Raw genomic sequence first — 17,248 nt, 5'->3', positions numbered from 1 at the left:
GCAATGGCTTCACCCTGACTAACGTGGCCTAACCAGAGTGGCTGATTGTCTCCAGCTCCCACTGGCTTTCATGGAAATGGTGTTCAGCCCTTTATGAAAATCAGGCCGCTTCTGCTCAGGTGCTTAAATAGTAGTTTTAAGTGCCTCTCTTCAAGCACCAGCATCTATTAGTCTTGGCTTTGAGTTTGTTTCTTGCCAAGTAGCTTTTTAAGTGTCTCTTCCCCCACCACCCTTTTTGTTGAGTGAGAAAAGATGGCAAAGATGGCTCTTCTTCTACCCCTCACCAGAATACAGAAAGGTTGTGCCTCCCCTCCAAATGGTTTTCAGCATGTTTGAGGCTGCCTCTTTTCTTCTATCAGTAAAAAGGTTTCTTGTAACCATTTTGAACATCCTGCTGTCTAGATAAGAAGCAGGCATTTCAAACAGAAGTTTGTTAAAAACTTATAACTGCTTCTTTACCATGCGTTCTGTTCTGTCGCGCACAGGATCAAAGCCCTTGGCACCTTTTCACAGATTTCAGTGAGTTTTGCATCTGACCCTTTGCTTATCACTCAGCCTAGACAGCGGCTTTCTTCTTTCCCATTTGTTTCTACTCCGTTCCAAATGTAGGTAGCACGTAGCGCCAAGATATCCTTTTTATTCGTGTACTCTTAATGTGGCTGCAAACATGCCAATTTCTCAACCGCTGAACTTCACTTACATCTACCGAAGAGCCAGCAAGAGGCCTTCAGCATTCATTAAGCCTAGAGTAAAGGACTTGCAATTTAAGCAGTGCCAAGTCTTTTTATAGGGACCTTTTGCCACGCGGTGCATGAGCTGGTAGGTCTTGTAACACGCTGCTGCTTCTTGTGTCTTTCCAAGACCAAAGGTTGTGACTCAGTCCTTTATCATGTTCAGCGTGGATTAACTCTGCTGCCGCAGAAGCGGATGGTGACTTGGGTGATCAATAATAAAATGATCTTGAAAGCAACTATTCAGCTGCCACCAGACTCAAGGGGTGCCGTACCTCTATTGACAGCTCTTTGTGGAATTCTTTCACTTCCCCAAACACCTAAAGTTGTGCCTCTCCACATGGCCAGAAGTATCCCGAGTCTTGATAGGGCAGAGGAGAGCGGCACTTTGCTCTTGCCGAAGCCTTATCAAAATCCAGGCGTGGATCAGGACGTACGGCATTCATGACGGTTTTGTCACTCGGTGCTGGTTGGGCCTCGCATGGATTTTGTGTGCGATTTTTGGCACCAGCTTGGCAAAGGATGTGGAAAAGCTGTAAAGGATCCAGAGATGAGCAACAAAGATGACAAAAGGGGTGCTTACACACCCTGCACGAGGAAAAGCTGAGAGAGCAGGGTGTTGAGTTCTGGACCAAAGAGAATGAAGCAGGGACCTGAAAAAAGTTTTCAAATGTGTGAAAGGCTGCCATAAAGAAGAGGAGAACAAGTGGTCTTCCTTGCTGTAGAGGGCCGGACAAAAAGCAATGGGTTTAAACTGCAGCAAAGTAGATTTAGATTAAATCTCAGGAAAAACTTTCTAGCAGTAAGAACTGTAGGACAGTGAAACAAGCACCCTAAGCCAGTTGTGCAATCTCCCTCTTTGGAGGTTTTCCAGAAAACGCTAGATAGAGATCTGCCTGGGATGGGTTAGGGAAAGCATATCCTGCATCTTTCAGGGAGTTCGACCAGCTGACCCGAATGTATATTTAAGTTCCATATCTAATACAGAAATTATGATTACAAATCCTCCCATTAGACTAGCTGGCTTGATCTCCCTAGACATCTTTCGTCTTCTCTAAACCGAATCAGGACAGGACATGGCAGATGTGGATTTCTGGTACATATGTGGGGCTGGACTAGCTGACTGAACTGCGACTGTGGCGCCCCTTTCCAAACTTTGAATCGTATCATCTCTGAATCCCCTCTTCATGCACTTAATGGAACTCTATTGGATCTGGACAATACTGCTCCTGTGGCAATCAGCTGGCTGCAAAATTTGGACATAAAAATTGTGAAGATGTTTCTCCTTGTTTTGTGATCATTGCATCATCATACACTGAATAAAAATAAGTTGCACAATTCTGTATTTTTATGAATTTTGGATTTGGTACCTAAGTCTTTTTTTTCCCCTTTGATCTGGCCTTTTAAGCTGAAAGGCATAATAGCTACATGACTTCTGCAACCCTTTATAATATAAACAGATAGACTTAATTAATTCCAGGGTGGGAAGGGTTTGAATAGCCTGTGGTAGTTGGAGTTGGCAGAAGGACAGCAGGTTCATTAAAACATCCAAAGGAGTGACTTGTTTGATGAACGACAGAAGGTAAACTGAGGCGATGACAAGTTCTGGATTGGATTTTTCACCATTAAAGGGAAATTTACTTGAATTCAGACAGAACAGAGCTAGAAGAGTTGACTGTTTGAATCCCTGAAGGATCAGGAAGCGATCTAGAATGGTGGAGCCTAGTTTCCATCTGAAAGAGTTCAGTGGATGTTCTACTTCTAAAAAGCAACCGCTCACCTCCTGCCTTCATTTCCTTTTCCTTTGTTATGAATAATGAGAAGACAAATGTTCTTGTCTCAGATGATAGAAGCTTTAATGAGCAACTTTCCATCGTGTGAGATGTGGCTATGGTGCTGCTTGCAGTAGCTTGAGGCAGTGCCGCATACACACTGTTCACTGTGGCTGCATCAAACCAGTACGTTTTAATGACCAGGAAGTTTTTCCCTATTTTTTTTGTGGAATTGTGCCCCAGCTCTACCTACCTGGTCTAAAAAAACCCTCATCTTCTCTCCATTTGGGGAAATAGGACATATTTCCCAAAGAAGCAGGCAGACAATAAAAACATTGCTTGTGCTTAAAAAGTACAAAATGCAAGTGCAAAGCTATTTCTTAGGGCTTTCTTGTTGTAGGGAGCATGGGGCTGTGTGTGGGCACATCCAAGATTTCCTGAAGAGGGGTGCTGAATACCATCCCTTGGGCTGTGGAAGTGGAGGCCAGGCATAGCTGGAGCTCTCAGGTTGACAGGGGACATTGGGATGGGAGCGGGGGCGTGGAGGCAGGGGGACCTGCTCCTGTTGAGACTGCTGCCACTGTCCCCAACTGACCTGTGGACAGGAGGAGGCGGTGCCAGAGCTGCTGCTGCCCTGCTCCAGGAGGGTCCTGTTGGGAATGGCTTTTGTGTGGGGATCTGGGCTCAGCTGGGGACAGCAATGGTGGTGCAGTTTCCTTCCAGCCCTTGCTCCTTGCCTTCCCCTCCCCACCCACAGGTTTCTCTTGCTGGCCAGGAGCAGGCGCTGGAAGGAGGAATGTGTTCTCCACTGTCACTATCCCCCACTGAGCTTGGCACCCCGTGCAGCTACAGCCCACAGCTGGAGTGGAGCAGGTGTGGCTCTGGGGGTTTCTCCTTTGTCCAGGTCAGCTAGGGATAGTGGTGGAACAGGGGTGCAACCACCCTGGTGCAACCCCTGGATCCTCCCTAATGCAGTGGTCTGTCAGTGGGGCTGGGAGTCTGGGGTCTAATCTCACTGCTAATACTAACAGACCATAATACTTCGTACTTAGTGACTTAAACATTTTGGGAAGGTGTCTCTCTCCCTATACCTTGTGCATCTGGTAAATAACATTGCTGTCCTTGGACACATGGCAGTAGATACTGATTAAATGACTGGTCACAAGTTCAGCAAATGAGTGCTACAACCTGTACCCCTGAAATTAAGTTAATAACTCCTGCTTCCTGTTTCATCCCATCACTCAAACAAGTCACTTAACTTCCCCATATCTCGGTTTCCCCAGGTGTGAACCGAGGATAATAATGACCTCTCTTGGGGCATTATTCTACAGCCATGTTGCTTACGGCAAAGTTGGCAGTGTCTTTCCTTAGCTGTGGGAGATGTACGAGGAACAGTGTTTTGCCTCCCAATGAGCATATGAGAAGTAATCTATTGGTGTCAGGTTGTCAGACTGCTGATGTGATGAGTGTGAGCACAGTCACACACTTTAAAAGGAACAAAGGACTGTGGGACGTAGCCTCCCTGGGAGGCAATGAGTTCTAGTAGATGAAGCCTGAAGCTAGAAAGTGACCCGGAGTCTCAGTCTAATTCTTCCTTGTTTTGGGAAACACCAGGTAGGATTTGCTTGGTAATTTCTTTTATTGGACCAACTGGGTATGTCTACTGTGTGTATTTATGTATGCCTAAACTTAATGTGCCATTGCTTAAGGTGCATCAAGGCGATTTAGGTGCAGGTCTATACGTAGATGCACTAATGTACATCAAGGTGCATTAAATGTACGTGCAAATAGCTAAGTCACATTAGCACATGTGCAGATGCACTAATGCACATTAAAGCTGTGGATGTCCATTGATGCACACCATGTTAATGTGCATTAGTGCATCTACCCATGTGCTAATGCAACTTAGCTAGTTCATCTAAATTTGATACCTGCTTTATGCAGGTATCTCTATGCAGATATCAAATTTAGGCTCACATAGCCTTAAAACACCATTTTTAAGGCACATTAAGGGCACGCACATATAGACCACTTAAGGCCACTTAAGGTTAAGTCGACTAAAACAAACACGGGTAGACATGCCTACTATGTAGTTCTTACAGTGTGGGATGGTACATGACAACCAGTGGTGTGTGGTTGGTAGTGGGAGTTCTTCTTGTATTGTAGTTGGTCTGTGTGAGATATCTGGCTGATTCATTCAAAGCTACAGTCTTTTCCTCTGCTGGAATGTCCTTGCTGGGTGAAGGAAAATTTTAGCTTGGTGAGGCAGGTGTCTTAAGTATTGTCTTCAGAACAGGTGTGGTGGTACCTGAGTGCCTGCCTACAGATTATACAGTTGGCCTCAGTAAAAGATATTACCAAACAAGTCTTGCTTCTTGCATATTCACTGTGACATCACAGCTACAGCAACACCATAACATCACCTTGAACATTTCCTATGCCTCAATTTCATCTTTAGCAGAATGGGAGTTAATTATGTTGACCTGCCTCCTAAAACGTGATGCATAATTACAGCCCCCTTATAAAAAGCTGTCTAAGTATAAAGCATAGGAGAGCCACTGTTTGGCAGGAGTTAGCCATACAAATTATTTGTTGCTGTGTTCATATCTGTCTCCATGAGCCCACGCTCCCTCCAGAAGGGACACTCGCCTCCCAGCCCCATCCAACCAGTGCAGCTATCTAGGTGCCCTTACATATTATTGCAATAATAGCAACTAACTCTGCTGTTTGTCCATTATTTTGCTTCAGTTCTTATGGCATTGGACATGGTTTCCTAGGATAGAAAGGAGGAAAAAAATGAGAATAGGTAATGAGATAGTCACTTGGTTCACTGGGATTATAAATAATCTCTCCTCTGATTTTCTTAAATTTGATTTCATCAAGGGACCACTTGGAAAGGTTGTAGTTGTGTTGCTCTCCAATTTTATGGCTACATGGTTTTGGAAAGAGACATTTAGCATGGAGACAGAAACACAAATTTTGCTCTTTGGAGGTGATTGTTTTCATGTTATGGATTTCTATGAGCTGCCACAATACAAATACCAGCTGTGGGCCATTGTGCTAGAAAATATACAGGCACTCTGAGTATAAGACAGACATCCTGTCAAGCCAGGCCTCTCTTGGTTTGCTGTCTGGTACCATGTAAACCAGTATAGCCTGTTCCATAGTTGGGTTGTCGGCGACTAAACAGACGCCCCTGTGTGGATTAGCCTGGGTGAGATGGGAGTGTGGACACCCAGCAGGACTAAAAACAAGACCTGTCAAAAGGTGGATGAGCTCCCTGTAAGCCAATGGCCATCCATACCTGGAGAGGAGATGGGCGCCACCAGGCCTCTTTGATGAATCTTCAATGATACACAGGATTTAAGGTGCCCCAATGGTCACAGCGGCCTCGGGACTGACTTGACTAGATAAGACAGACAACCTGTAGATGGATACTGGCAGACAACTTGAAGACAGAAAATATGCAATGTATGATCTTGTTAGCGAGGTAGGCCATGGTCGGTGCACTCCAGCTGTGTTACCATTGCCAACTATTTTGGTAAGTATGATGACAAAATAGTTCTAGGGAAGGACGTAAAGGAGGACAGTGAGTTAGAGCCTTGTCCCATGTTACACTTAGGATGTGTTAACTGTACTTTAAAATAGGAGCATCTGCGTGTTCAAGCAGCAAAACATGAGCTAAATGGCCTTGTGTCATAGAAAACTTCAGACTTTATCCAGATGGTATTAAATAGCATGTGTTGAGCTAATAGCAGACTGCTCTGTGGACGTAATACAACCCATTTGCAGCCAATTCAGGTCAATCCCAGCCCTTACAACGGGGAAGCTGATTCGAGACCCCAATATGGTGAAGGGAGCTGGAGCAACAATTAACTGTTTATGGGTCCCAGGCCCTTCCCTGCGGAGTCTTGAACCAGCTCCTCTGTGGTAGGGGGCTGGGATTGGCACATATTTGCTTGTTGCCCTGGTCCCCTCCGTAACAGTGAAACTGGTTCACAACTATGGTGTGGCACGGGAGCTGGGACCAACAATCACGATGTTTGTCTGTTCCAGCCCTGTCCAGAGAGCGGAGATCATAGCAAGCATTGCCATGCAACTGCTCCGAAAGCTTTCTAATTTGTAGCAATGCTTACTACAATCTAAATAAAACATGTCTTAAATGTGACATGCAACAAGGCCCATGGCTTGCTGATGTTTACAGGTCATTGCTCCTAGATATGGTCATGGAGGAAAGCATGAAAATATAAGAAGCAGAAAATGAAGGCTGGTATTATTGGCAAATAGAAGTGGGAGTCAACATCTCAATAGTGCAAAGAGATGGTAGATTACTTGGGAATGGGCCATGAAGGGTGTTGCAAGTGAAAGAGCTGTGTTTAATTCATTCTTTATTTTTTTAACATTATTTCTATTGGTCAGGTATTCGAATGGCTTTGTATTTTGTACTTTCCTGAGTAGTATTCATCTGTTGTGCTACTGAAACATCACAATGTAGCGAAGGAAAATACTGTAAATAGAAACACAGGCATGGATTACCTAGAAAAGTTGTAAAAGCCCCTACAATTTTTTTAAGAGCAGGTCAGACAGACCCTTGGATGAGATGGTTAAGGCAGGGATAATTATGTCTCTAGCACAGGGTTGGACTGAAGGACACCCTGTCCAACCCTTTATTTCTATGATTTTCTGATTCTAAGGCTAGAAACAGATATTGCATTTTCCTGGGATAAGTGTGCTTATGTTTGGCCCCAGAACAGAAATGTCCCAGGATTGGCATGTACACACATCACCTTTCCAATCAGGGTTTAGTGAGCAGTTGAATGCGCTGCTGCTTCTCTGCTATTTATTTAATGATACAATCCCAGGACAACCATTCAGGTGTACTTCACAATGTCTTGGGACAAACTCTTAGCATTTCTTATTCCATGAACCTTTTCAGAGTTTGTCCTGGGGCAATGGGCCTGGATGTCTGAATGATTGCACTTTGTCCTGGGATAAAATGGTTTCTCCCAGGACAGTGTGACATCTGTTTGTTGCCTCAGATCTGTATTTCTTGCAATGACTGGGCTATTTCTTCCTCCTTTAGGAGCATCAGATGCCTGAGAAACATTATCCACTGGAACTTGATAACAACATTCATCCTGAGGAATGTGATGTGGTTCTTGCTTCAGATGATTGATCATAACATACATGAAAGTAATGAAGTAAGTGCTTTGGAAACTGTGGATACTGGTTAAGTATTATGGAAGGATGTTAAATGATTTCTATAAACTTATGAGTAGGTGTCCTTGGTAGTATTTTAAAATGTTTCACAAAGACTAGGTGAACAATCAAATATGTCTTGATGACATAAATATTCATCTCTTCGTTGAATATTCCTAATCTGACATTTACATTCAGTATCCAAAAAAACCGCACCTTTTATTCTTGGTTACCACAAGTACTCTGCAACTTTACTGCAATATAGTATAAGGGAATGTAATGCAATCTCAAAATGGGACAACCAACCAGCCCATCAGGGTAGGATGGTAAAATTAAGCCAATTCCTACAGCTAAGCATACTCAGCAGAGCAATATGGCCGGAACTGAGTGTGTCTACACATGCAATTAATGCACAGAAAGCTTAGTGTGCAGTAAAATACTGAGAATAAGCTTTTTGTGAGAGCACATCTACACATGCTCCCATTGGGAGCAAATTTGCTTCCAACAGGAGCAGTTCAGGGTGGGAAATGCCTACCCAGCTCTTCTGCCATATGGCAGCCAGGGGGAGTGCTAGACTCCCCCAGATGCCAGCCCCAGGTTGGCAGGGGATGCCTGGGTCAGGTCTGGGCTCCAGGGGGTGGGCAGTGGCAGCTGTTTCTGAGCCCCGAGTTCCCTCCCCTGCAGCTGTTTCCCAGCCACCTTTCCTGATCTGCTAATTGGTGGATCAGGGCAGGCACACTCTTTCCCTTCCCCCTACCCCAGTCAGCCAGTGGGGCAGCTGGCAGCAAGCCCCTAGCAAGGGGTGGGGGGGAAATTCCCCACCCAGTGGGGGGCTCACCACCACCTGCCTCACCAGTGGGACAGGTACCCCCAGCCCTTGACTGAGCAGGGAAGGAAGAACTCCCCAGTCCCCATGGGGAGCCAGGAGCCCCACAGCACTGGGATGTGGAGGCAGAGAGGGACCTGATCCCCATGCTGATTGGCTCCCAGCTTCTAGCTGAGCTGTGCCAAGGCTGGGCCCCATGCTAGTGTGGATGACTGGGAGCAAATTTGCTCCCGGTTAGCATCTACATAAGCCCTGCTACAGATGATGTACTGTGCAGTTAGTTTAGTTTAGTACCTGTATTTACAAGTACTGGCTAACTGCACAGCAGATTAAACAGTAGCTTATGCACATGGTTACATGGTGATGCTTTACTGCACAGTAGATTAGTTCAAGAGGTAACTTATCCATTAGAATCAGTGGGACTCTTGGTGAAGGCAGGTGTCATTCAGTGTGAGCAAGGGAAGGAGAATTTGCCTCTGAAATCAAGTGGGATTTGAAGAAGTGGCTAAAGGAATTAGGAGCACAGGTCGCATTTCCATAGGACTTTGTGACCTTAGAAAATCCCATTCTTAAAGAATATTATTTCCCTAAGCCTTTCCCCCAACAGATACACAATATATGGCAGTCACATAGTGTTTACTCTCTCCATGCACCCAAGCAGCTCTCTAACTCAGTCACTAATCTGAGTAAGAGATGCTGGATCAGGCTGTATGCATGTATCCTAATTACCTCCTTCATAAATCATCTCAGCTCTGCATAACTAGCAGCATCAATAATATGGGAACAATCGCAAAAGAACAGCACTATAAATTATAGCTGGACTTTATTTTGCCTTTAGAAAGAAGCCACTTCATTAATTCTCTTGGAAAGGGAAATCATGGCTGTCACTCATTTCCATCCAATGTAATATTAAATAATAGTTAAGTGAATGCTACTCTTGGGGGTACAGAGCTAAACAACGGTGCCTGCTCAACAAACCCCATGAAATATCCAGCTCTCCACACACACAGTTCTCCCTCTCTGGACCCTGGCACGCATTCACTTAATGGGGCATTGGACTCTTTTCCCTGATCCCAACTGTGGTGCCTCTTTCTGTGCCACATGAGCATGACAGGACATGTGATTTTGGGATCCCAGTCACACTATTATCACTTGCCAGTGTATGCGGAGCTCAGGAACTTTATCCCAGATTTCCCCTGCCCTGGGGAAAATCAGGTCCCCGGTGAACTGTTTCTGGGGCATCACTGGAGTGTTGAATTTCCTTTGGCTGGGCCTGAGAATCAGCTGATTGTCTGTCTCAGCCCCACCACTGCACTCGAGCCAGTTCAAGGCTTTGATGCGGTTCTGGGACTAAGACAAGCCATCAGATGATTGTGGGTCCTAGCCTTGGGACTACCCTGAAGCTGGTCCCAGAGCCCCACAGTTCGGCTGGCCTCTGGCTGCATTCAGATTAAGGCATGATGGATACCAGCCACAAAATCATAACGCATATTAGGTGAAAAATGTCGTAGTTAATTTTTTGTTTAATTGCCTGAAAGTGTGGCCAGGTGAATATTAGCTGGTATATCATGCCTTAAGTGTAATGTCTGCCAGGGGCCTCTGTGATGATGTAGATGACACAAGCTACTCAGATAAGCATCAGGTTAGCAGTTAGTTTAAATCATTATACCTGCATGATCATTCACCCACTGAAGATTTGCCTTGTATGCCATAGGTTTCAGTGTTGTCTAGGAGATTTGGACACTTTTTAATTTTAATGTGACCTGGACATGTAGATTTCTCCAGAAACTTTTCAAACGACAGTCTCTGTGCCTGTGCTTTAAACCATTGCTCTGGGCAAAGAAACAATAAAGCCATCAATAGTTAGCAAAAAAAAAAAAAAAAATTAATCTGCGGAGCAATGTATATTTAAACAAGAGATAACTATACCTTTGGATACTCTGTAAAAGTTGTCTTTCAGAGCAAATGCGTTTGAGATAGAAAATGTGTGGGTCAGTCCACCTGAATTTCTGCCCTTTTTTTTTGAGAGAAAGAGCAGAGCAGTGTTTTAAAGGCATGATCTCTGCTGATTTGCACAGCTTTATTTTCTCTGGTGTTTATACTGTAAAACTTAGGGACAGAGTTTTATAGGTATTTAGGGTACCTCATCTCTATAAAGTCAATAATAGTTGGGTACCTAAATGCTTCTAAAAAACTGGCCGTTAATACAGAGGAACATAATAAACAGAAGGTCAGATTTTTCTATAAATACATTTTCCCATCTCTAATATTGGAACAATGATATTTGCCTCTGTAATGAAGGACTTTGAGATTACTGGTGACAACTAGTATTAGTATTATCTTCATCATCATTAGTAGTAATACTAATTATCTAATTATAATAATATGGATAATTATTATCAGTTGTGATACTACTACCACTAGTAGTGTAACTGCACTGAATTCTACGGTGCTGCACCAATTTTACACCAATTAATAGTCTACCCCCTCTATGTATTGATCAGTGGAGATGTATGCAATTAAAATAATTTAGATGCAGAACCCTAAATAATCAATGTTCATTTTTATGAGGCTTTTTAACATTGCTTATGTTAGTAAAACCAAAAGACTGAATCACTAACGATACCTCAGTCATGATGGAGCTTATTGTCCAGGGGTCAGGTATTTTCAGTGTAAATAAGTGGAATGGTAGGAATTAATGAGCTCTGCTAATTGAGTTTACTATTCCAAATTAATAAAATTGAAGCAAGCCCATGAGGTAGGTAGTTGCAGCAGAGCTGTGCAATAAGTGATTTTTTTTGGTTTGGTTGTTGAACCAAGACTTCAGAAAAAAATGTTTGTTTAATGCTGACCTAAAACAAAATGTACTCAACTTTCCCCGCACTCCTCTGAAACAGGAAGAAAAAACCAACCAACGAAGCAACCTTATTCCAGTTGGAATTCAACTTTTGGTTCAGCCTGAAACTGGGGTGATTTATACCCTGTAAAAAAAAAAGCAATAAAGCTAAATTCTGTTACAAAACATTTTGAACAAAATGAAAAGTTCTGCTTTTCTTCCCCCTCCATTTTTTTAAAACTCAACCTATCTGGCAGAGTCGATCCAGAAACAGTTTGACACCCCAGCATTCATTTTGTGTTGAATAAATCTTTGGTGGGAAAACACGTGATTACTTCTAATCATGTCTCTCTTGGCCAGGCGGTCGTGTGCATGGACATCATCAGTGCTTTGTGAAAATGAAATCACAGATGACATTTGCTAAGCAATCAGGAGTCAACTGCTTTAGCTGTGATAATTAAAGTGCTGGATATGACCAGTGATAACATCTGTAACGATGTCTGCTAAGATCTAGATAATCAAATCTTTATGCTCCAGAGAATATACTGATTGTGGGCTGGGTCAGGAAGAAATGTCCCCGACCTGGTACGTGTAGCACTGTAGAAATTACTGTGAAGAGGACTGCTTTCCTGTGAAGCATCACGTCCTTGAAGGATGGACTCCTGGCCTCCTTGAATAGAACACATTTTCTGTTCCTCTAGCGGGAAACTACTTTTCCAGAGTCATTTGGTATGGTCAGTAATTCCCACTGTTTGTTGAAGCTGAATTCAGGGGGAATGTAGAAAGCAATGTGATTTACACACTGAAAGGCCAGAAACGGAGGTACAGCAGGAAAAGCAGCTAACAGGAGGGTATGACAAGGAGGAAATTAAATCCTTCATTAAGTGCTAGTGGAGTTCCCTGCCTTCAGCAGAAATTATTTCATTGTTAGACATAAAGGTCTAGTTTTTTCTCTTCTAGCTTCCCAGTGGGCACATCTGCACGTGATATTAAGGTGCTGAATAAACTCCGCCATAGTGTATTGCTCCTGGGGGCGGCATCTTCATATGCATCTGGGACTGCAGCATGTTGAGCCGGGTCAAAGCAGCCCAAGCTGGCAGAGGACCCAGGAGGTCAGCCTGCCAGCCCAGGGCTGCTCCAGCCCGGTTCAGCATGGTGTGAAGGGGCTAGATGGGGTACAATGGTGCTCCAGCATGGGGCTAGCTGGCAGGCAGCCCCCACACTGAAGCACCATCGTGTGTCATCCAGCCCCGTCAGCATCTGCATGTGTTGCGGTGCACTAAATAATGCCACTGCAGGTTGGTACTTGCGGTGGCATTTATTAATTTACTGCAGTCTAACAAGGCCTCCCACACATGTAGACACTAAGACTTTACTGTGCAGCTAAATTAGGCAACTCTACAGTAAATGTCTCATGTAGATGCACCCGGCGTGTAGCTTGTACTCAGCTTTCCATGTTACCTTTGAACCCGGGCCTGTGAGCCCCACACCCAGCCACTGAACCCCAGACCGTCGAGAATGACCATCTTCTATACACTTGCATTGAGATTTCCCAGTCCATTTAGCATTGACACAACTGCGCTCATGGAAATGTGTAGGGTTTTTACCACTGATTGCTCTGCATCCAGAGCAAACCCAAAAGCAGAGCTCTGGAAATTCTCAATCCATGCTTTAAAAATGCTTTTTTGTATTTCTTTTCCAGCCCTGGTGCCGGTGTATTACAACGATCTACAATTATTTTGTGGTGACTAACTTCTTCTGGATGTTTGTGGAAGGCTGCTATTTACACACAGCAATAGTGATGACATACTCCACAGATAAACTGAGGAAATGGGTCTTTCTCTTCATAGGATGGTGTGAGTGTAACGTGCTTTAAACCCACTATGTGACTGTCGGTGTTAGAGAAATGGTCTAACTTAAACTGACCAAAGAAAATCTTGCTGAGCCCATACTTTTATCATTGAAGTCCTACCCTGATTATCGAACAGCAGCAGAGTGAATATTTAATACTTAAATATATGGTAATGATAATTCTTGCCCTGTGCCCATATTTCCAAGTCGGAGCAGCTCATTGGAGTTTTATTGCCCACTGTCTCTGGAGTTCAGGTTATACAGATCTGTAGGTTCACCAGTACTGCCTGGTACCTCTGTTGCCTATTTGCGACCCTCCAGCACTGCACAAAGTAGAAGAGGAGACACCGTCCTTGACCGGTGGCCCTTGCAGTCTCCTGAGACAGACCAATTCAATCTGACAGAAGGGAAGACATTTCAACATGTTTGTGCTGGCAAAAAATAGAGGCCTGCTTAACTGCTGACCCAATTTTACACCTGCCTATGTGGTCACTTAAGGGCAGATTGTGTTGCCAAGACACAGCCCTTAGTGAAGAGTGGTATGTGACTGTGCCACCTCGCCCATGTGGGCTATAGCACAGGCGATAATGGGGAATATTAGCACTCTGCTGGCTTCCAGGCACTGGCCACCTATGGTTCTCCTAATGTATCAATACATGGCTACCCTGGCTTGAGCCGTGTAGGTCAGAGTGGGCATGTCCTTCCCTGTCCATCCACTCGAAGGCAGGTGTGTGGTAACAGGGCTGAGTGACATTTTTTTATGGGAGGTAACGTGTGGGAGAATGGGGGCAAATGCACTGGTTGACACTGCGTCCGGGTTGCCCCATCTTTCCCCCATATAGGTCAGAGAGGCTTCAGTGGTGACTATCTCCTCAAATGGTTTTCCCCGCAAGCCAGGAATCACCGGAGCACAAAGATGCTCCCGTTGCATTCCTCTTTCCACAGGGCATAAATGGGGGAGACTCACCTATACTGACTGTATCCCTTTGGTCTTCTCTCTATGTGATGGGAATCTACCACCAGCCAGCCCCTCAGCCCTTCAGGTCAACTTGATGCTGAGGGACTAGTATAAAGTAAAGTTAATGAGGATGAGGATTTGGCCTACTGAGCCTGGACTTATAGCAAAAGGAGTCGAAAGCAGAGGCTACAGCACTGCAGGAAGAGATTAAATTCCCAGTGAGCATCAATGCATTGGCTTTAATGCATTCCAAGTAGAGTGGATATAGCCGTACAAAGCAAAGAAATGGCTGTAATAAGCTTTTTGACTCCCTTATTTGTTGCATTTTAAAGCCACAGGGCTAGCACACTGTGTGCCGAAGCTTATGGAGTATGCACATGCAGCTAGGAAAGATCAGACTCTGCAGAGGTAGAAGGAGTGACGACTGATCTCAGGAATGGCTGAACCTTGAGAAAAATCGCTCATATTGCAGTTTCTTAGGGAAGGATTAGTTTCCCATCAAAACGTTGCAAATGATGAACCTAGTCCATAAAGTGCACCACAGCCATGTACATGCGGCAGCCTGGCAATGAAACTCATACAATAAATCCCCCCTCTTGCCTTTATAGTATTGATCTCTCAAGAGCTGGGGACACGATAACAACCAAAGTAGTCTGGGATTTAGCCAGGATTGCTTTTATTTTTTAAAGAGCTATTCCATTTGTTAAACAGTCATTTTCATATGTTCCTCTGCCTTTTACTGAGCGATTGCACTAAAGTTGAGAAAAGCTCTTTAAAAACCTTGCTGAGGTTTTTATTTCTTCTGCATGCAACTAGTTAGCAAAGGCAGTGTGCAAGCTCTAAAGCTCAAATCAAAGGCAGAGTGCTGCATTGCTCCTGATCCCCCAACCATATGCTAATAAGGTTCCACATGCATAAGGACTTTGATTCACTCTTGCATTTCTCTTGCAGGTATTCCTTGCCCGATCATAATTGCGTGGGCCATTGGCAAGCTGTATTATGAAAATGAACAGTAAGTGATGTTAGCAAACATAATTAGGGGGTTCTACTCATATAAATTACCAGACTGCACATTCAGTGCCCTCAAGGTCAAATAAAAATAGCTAGGAGTTATGTAGGCTATGGAGATCAAAGCTAAGTGGTGTGGTTAGGTCACCTTAGTGAAACGGTACAGCATTCAAAAATACAGAACCCAGGGCCACATCCAGCTGAGCGTGAACGTGCAGTGTGCGGTAGTGCAGACCTGTCTGTGGCGCTGCAAACTGCACCCACTGCATATGCAGGCATTTGCCATGCTGCTGATTTGCAGCACTAAAACTGGAGCTTGGCCAGACAAGCTCCAGCTGCCAGCCAGGTTCTGCACACTGGATCACTGCTGCTGGAGCCCCGGAGGCCCCCAGGACCCCAAGTAAGGATGCTGGGGCCAGCCCACGTGCTGGCTCCAGCCTCCCCTACCTCACCAGGGGCGTTCCCTGGGGACAAGTAACAATGGCACAGCTATGTGCTGCTTCTACTTGTCTCTGGGGAAACACGTGCACGCACATCTGGAAGCACCCCAGAATTTCACAGGCTTACCTAAAACTCCTGGGCCAAAGCCTCACATCTGTGCTCGGTAGATTTTTTTTTTTTTTTACTCTGTCTTTATTTCTGCAGATTTATTATAAATTCATAAATTTTCCATCTGTAGAGTCTAATTACTGCCAGGGGTCATCTTACATTCAGGGTCATCCTGTATTCTGATAAATACTATATATCTGTATGGTTGCAAAGGTAAGATTAGAATAACAGTACCCACAATGAATTCAATGTCTTGGTCTCCATTAGAGAGTACAGAAATAAACTTATCCTTCCCTCTCCCCTTGGCAATGCCTGCAGAGCTGATGTTATCAACTGAACTCTGCACTCACAGCTATGGGGAATGCTAGTAGGGTAGATGGGTAGTGTGAGGCCTTTGCAGTATGAAATCTTATGAAGTGATGTCACTGATCCTGCAAGTGCTTGCATGGTGCACATTAAGGTAGAAAAGGGTAGTGTACTCCAATAGAAATGCAAGTGGGGCTAAAAATGCATGCAGAAAATACTAAGCATTAGGTATGGTTCTCCAGGCTGGCTGATAGTCAGTTGATTCCCTAGCTGGCTACTCTGCCCTTTCAAAAACAGAATACAAGAAAGAATGAGCAATGTGTATGAAGGTTGGTGTGTCTGCAGAGACACACCAACCTTACATAGGATCCCTATTTTTTAATCAATACTAATGCGAAAGACTTGTTCCTGCTTCTACACAGAGACAGCTTGGGGCTAGGTGCAACTTGCTCCCAGTGTCTCTGTTCTTCTTAGATTTTGGGTTATGCAGAAGCCAGAACAATACATGTGCATTTAATTTAGCATGATAAATTGCCATGCACGCACGCACACTGGTTAATTCTTTATTGCTCAGTATCATACAATCATAGAATCACAGAAAATGCGGGTCGAAAGGGACCTCAGAAGGTCACATCTAGTCCAACCTCCTGCTCAAAATAGGACCAGCTCCAACTAGATCATTCCGGCTGGGGCTTTTTAGAGCTGAGTCTTAAAATCCTCCAAGGATGGAGAGTCCACAACGTCTCTGGGTAACCTGTCCCAGTGCTTTACTGCCTTTCTAGTGAGAAAGTTTTTTCCTAATATCTAACCTAAACTTCCTTTCCTACAACTTGAAACCATTGTTCCTTTCTCTGTCATCTGCCACCACTGAGAAGAGTCCAGCTCCATCCTCTTTGCAACCCCGTTGCAGGTAGTTGAAGGCTGCTATTAAATCCCCTCTCAGTCTTCCCTTCTGCAGACTAAATAATCCCAGTTCCCTCAGCCTCTGCTCAGAAGTCATGTCCTTCAGCCCCTGAACCATTTTCATTGCCCTTGACTGGACTCTCTCCAACTTGTCCACATCCTGTCTGTAATGGGGGGCCCAAAACTGAACACAGGACTCCAGATGTGGCCTCAGCAGTGCTGAATAGAGGGAAATAATTACTTCCCTTGCCCTGCTGACAACACTCCTACCAATGTAGCCCAGCATGCCATTAGCCTTCTTGGCAACAA

The 17,248-nt window shown here is 44.4% G+C and overlaps 1 protein-coding gene across 2 annotated transcripts in view; it reads left to right on the top strand.

Moving 5' to 3' along the window:
- The window catches only part of CRHR2 (corticotropin releasing hormone receptor 2), a 245,018-nt gene that overhangs the window by 158,437 nt on the left and 69,333 nt on the right, over positions 1 to 17,248 (top strand). For both annotated transcript variants that reach the window (XM_090047826.1, XM_090047827.1), the window contains 3 exons: positions 7,587 to 7,704; positions 13,067 to 13,220; positions 15,125 to 15,185. In XM_090047826.1, the coding sequence (XP_089903952.1) occupies positions 7,587 to 7,704; positions 13,067 to 13,220; positions 15,125 to 15,185 (333 nt within the window). The remainder of the gene's footprint in view (positions 1 to 7,586; positions 7,705 to 13,066; positions 13,221 to 15,124; positions 15,186 to 17,248) is intronic.

This window comes from Crocodylus siamensis, chromosome 5 (genome assembly GCF_052110815.1).
Source record: "Crocodylus siamensis isolate JL-2025a chromosome 5, ASM5211081v1, whole genome shotgun sequence".
Taxonomy (NCBI): domain Eukaryota; kingdom Metazoa; phylum Chordata; order Crocodylia; family Crocodylidae; genus Crocodylus; species Crocodylus siamensis.
This window is presented reverse-complemented; position numbering and strand designations above follow the sequence as displayed.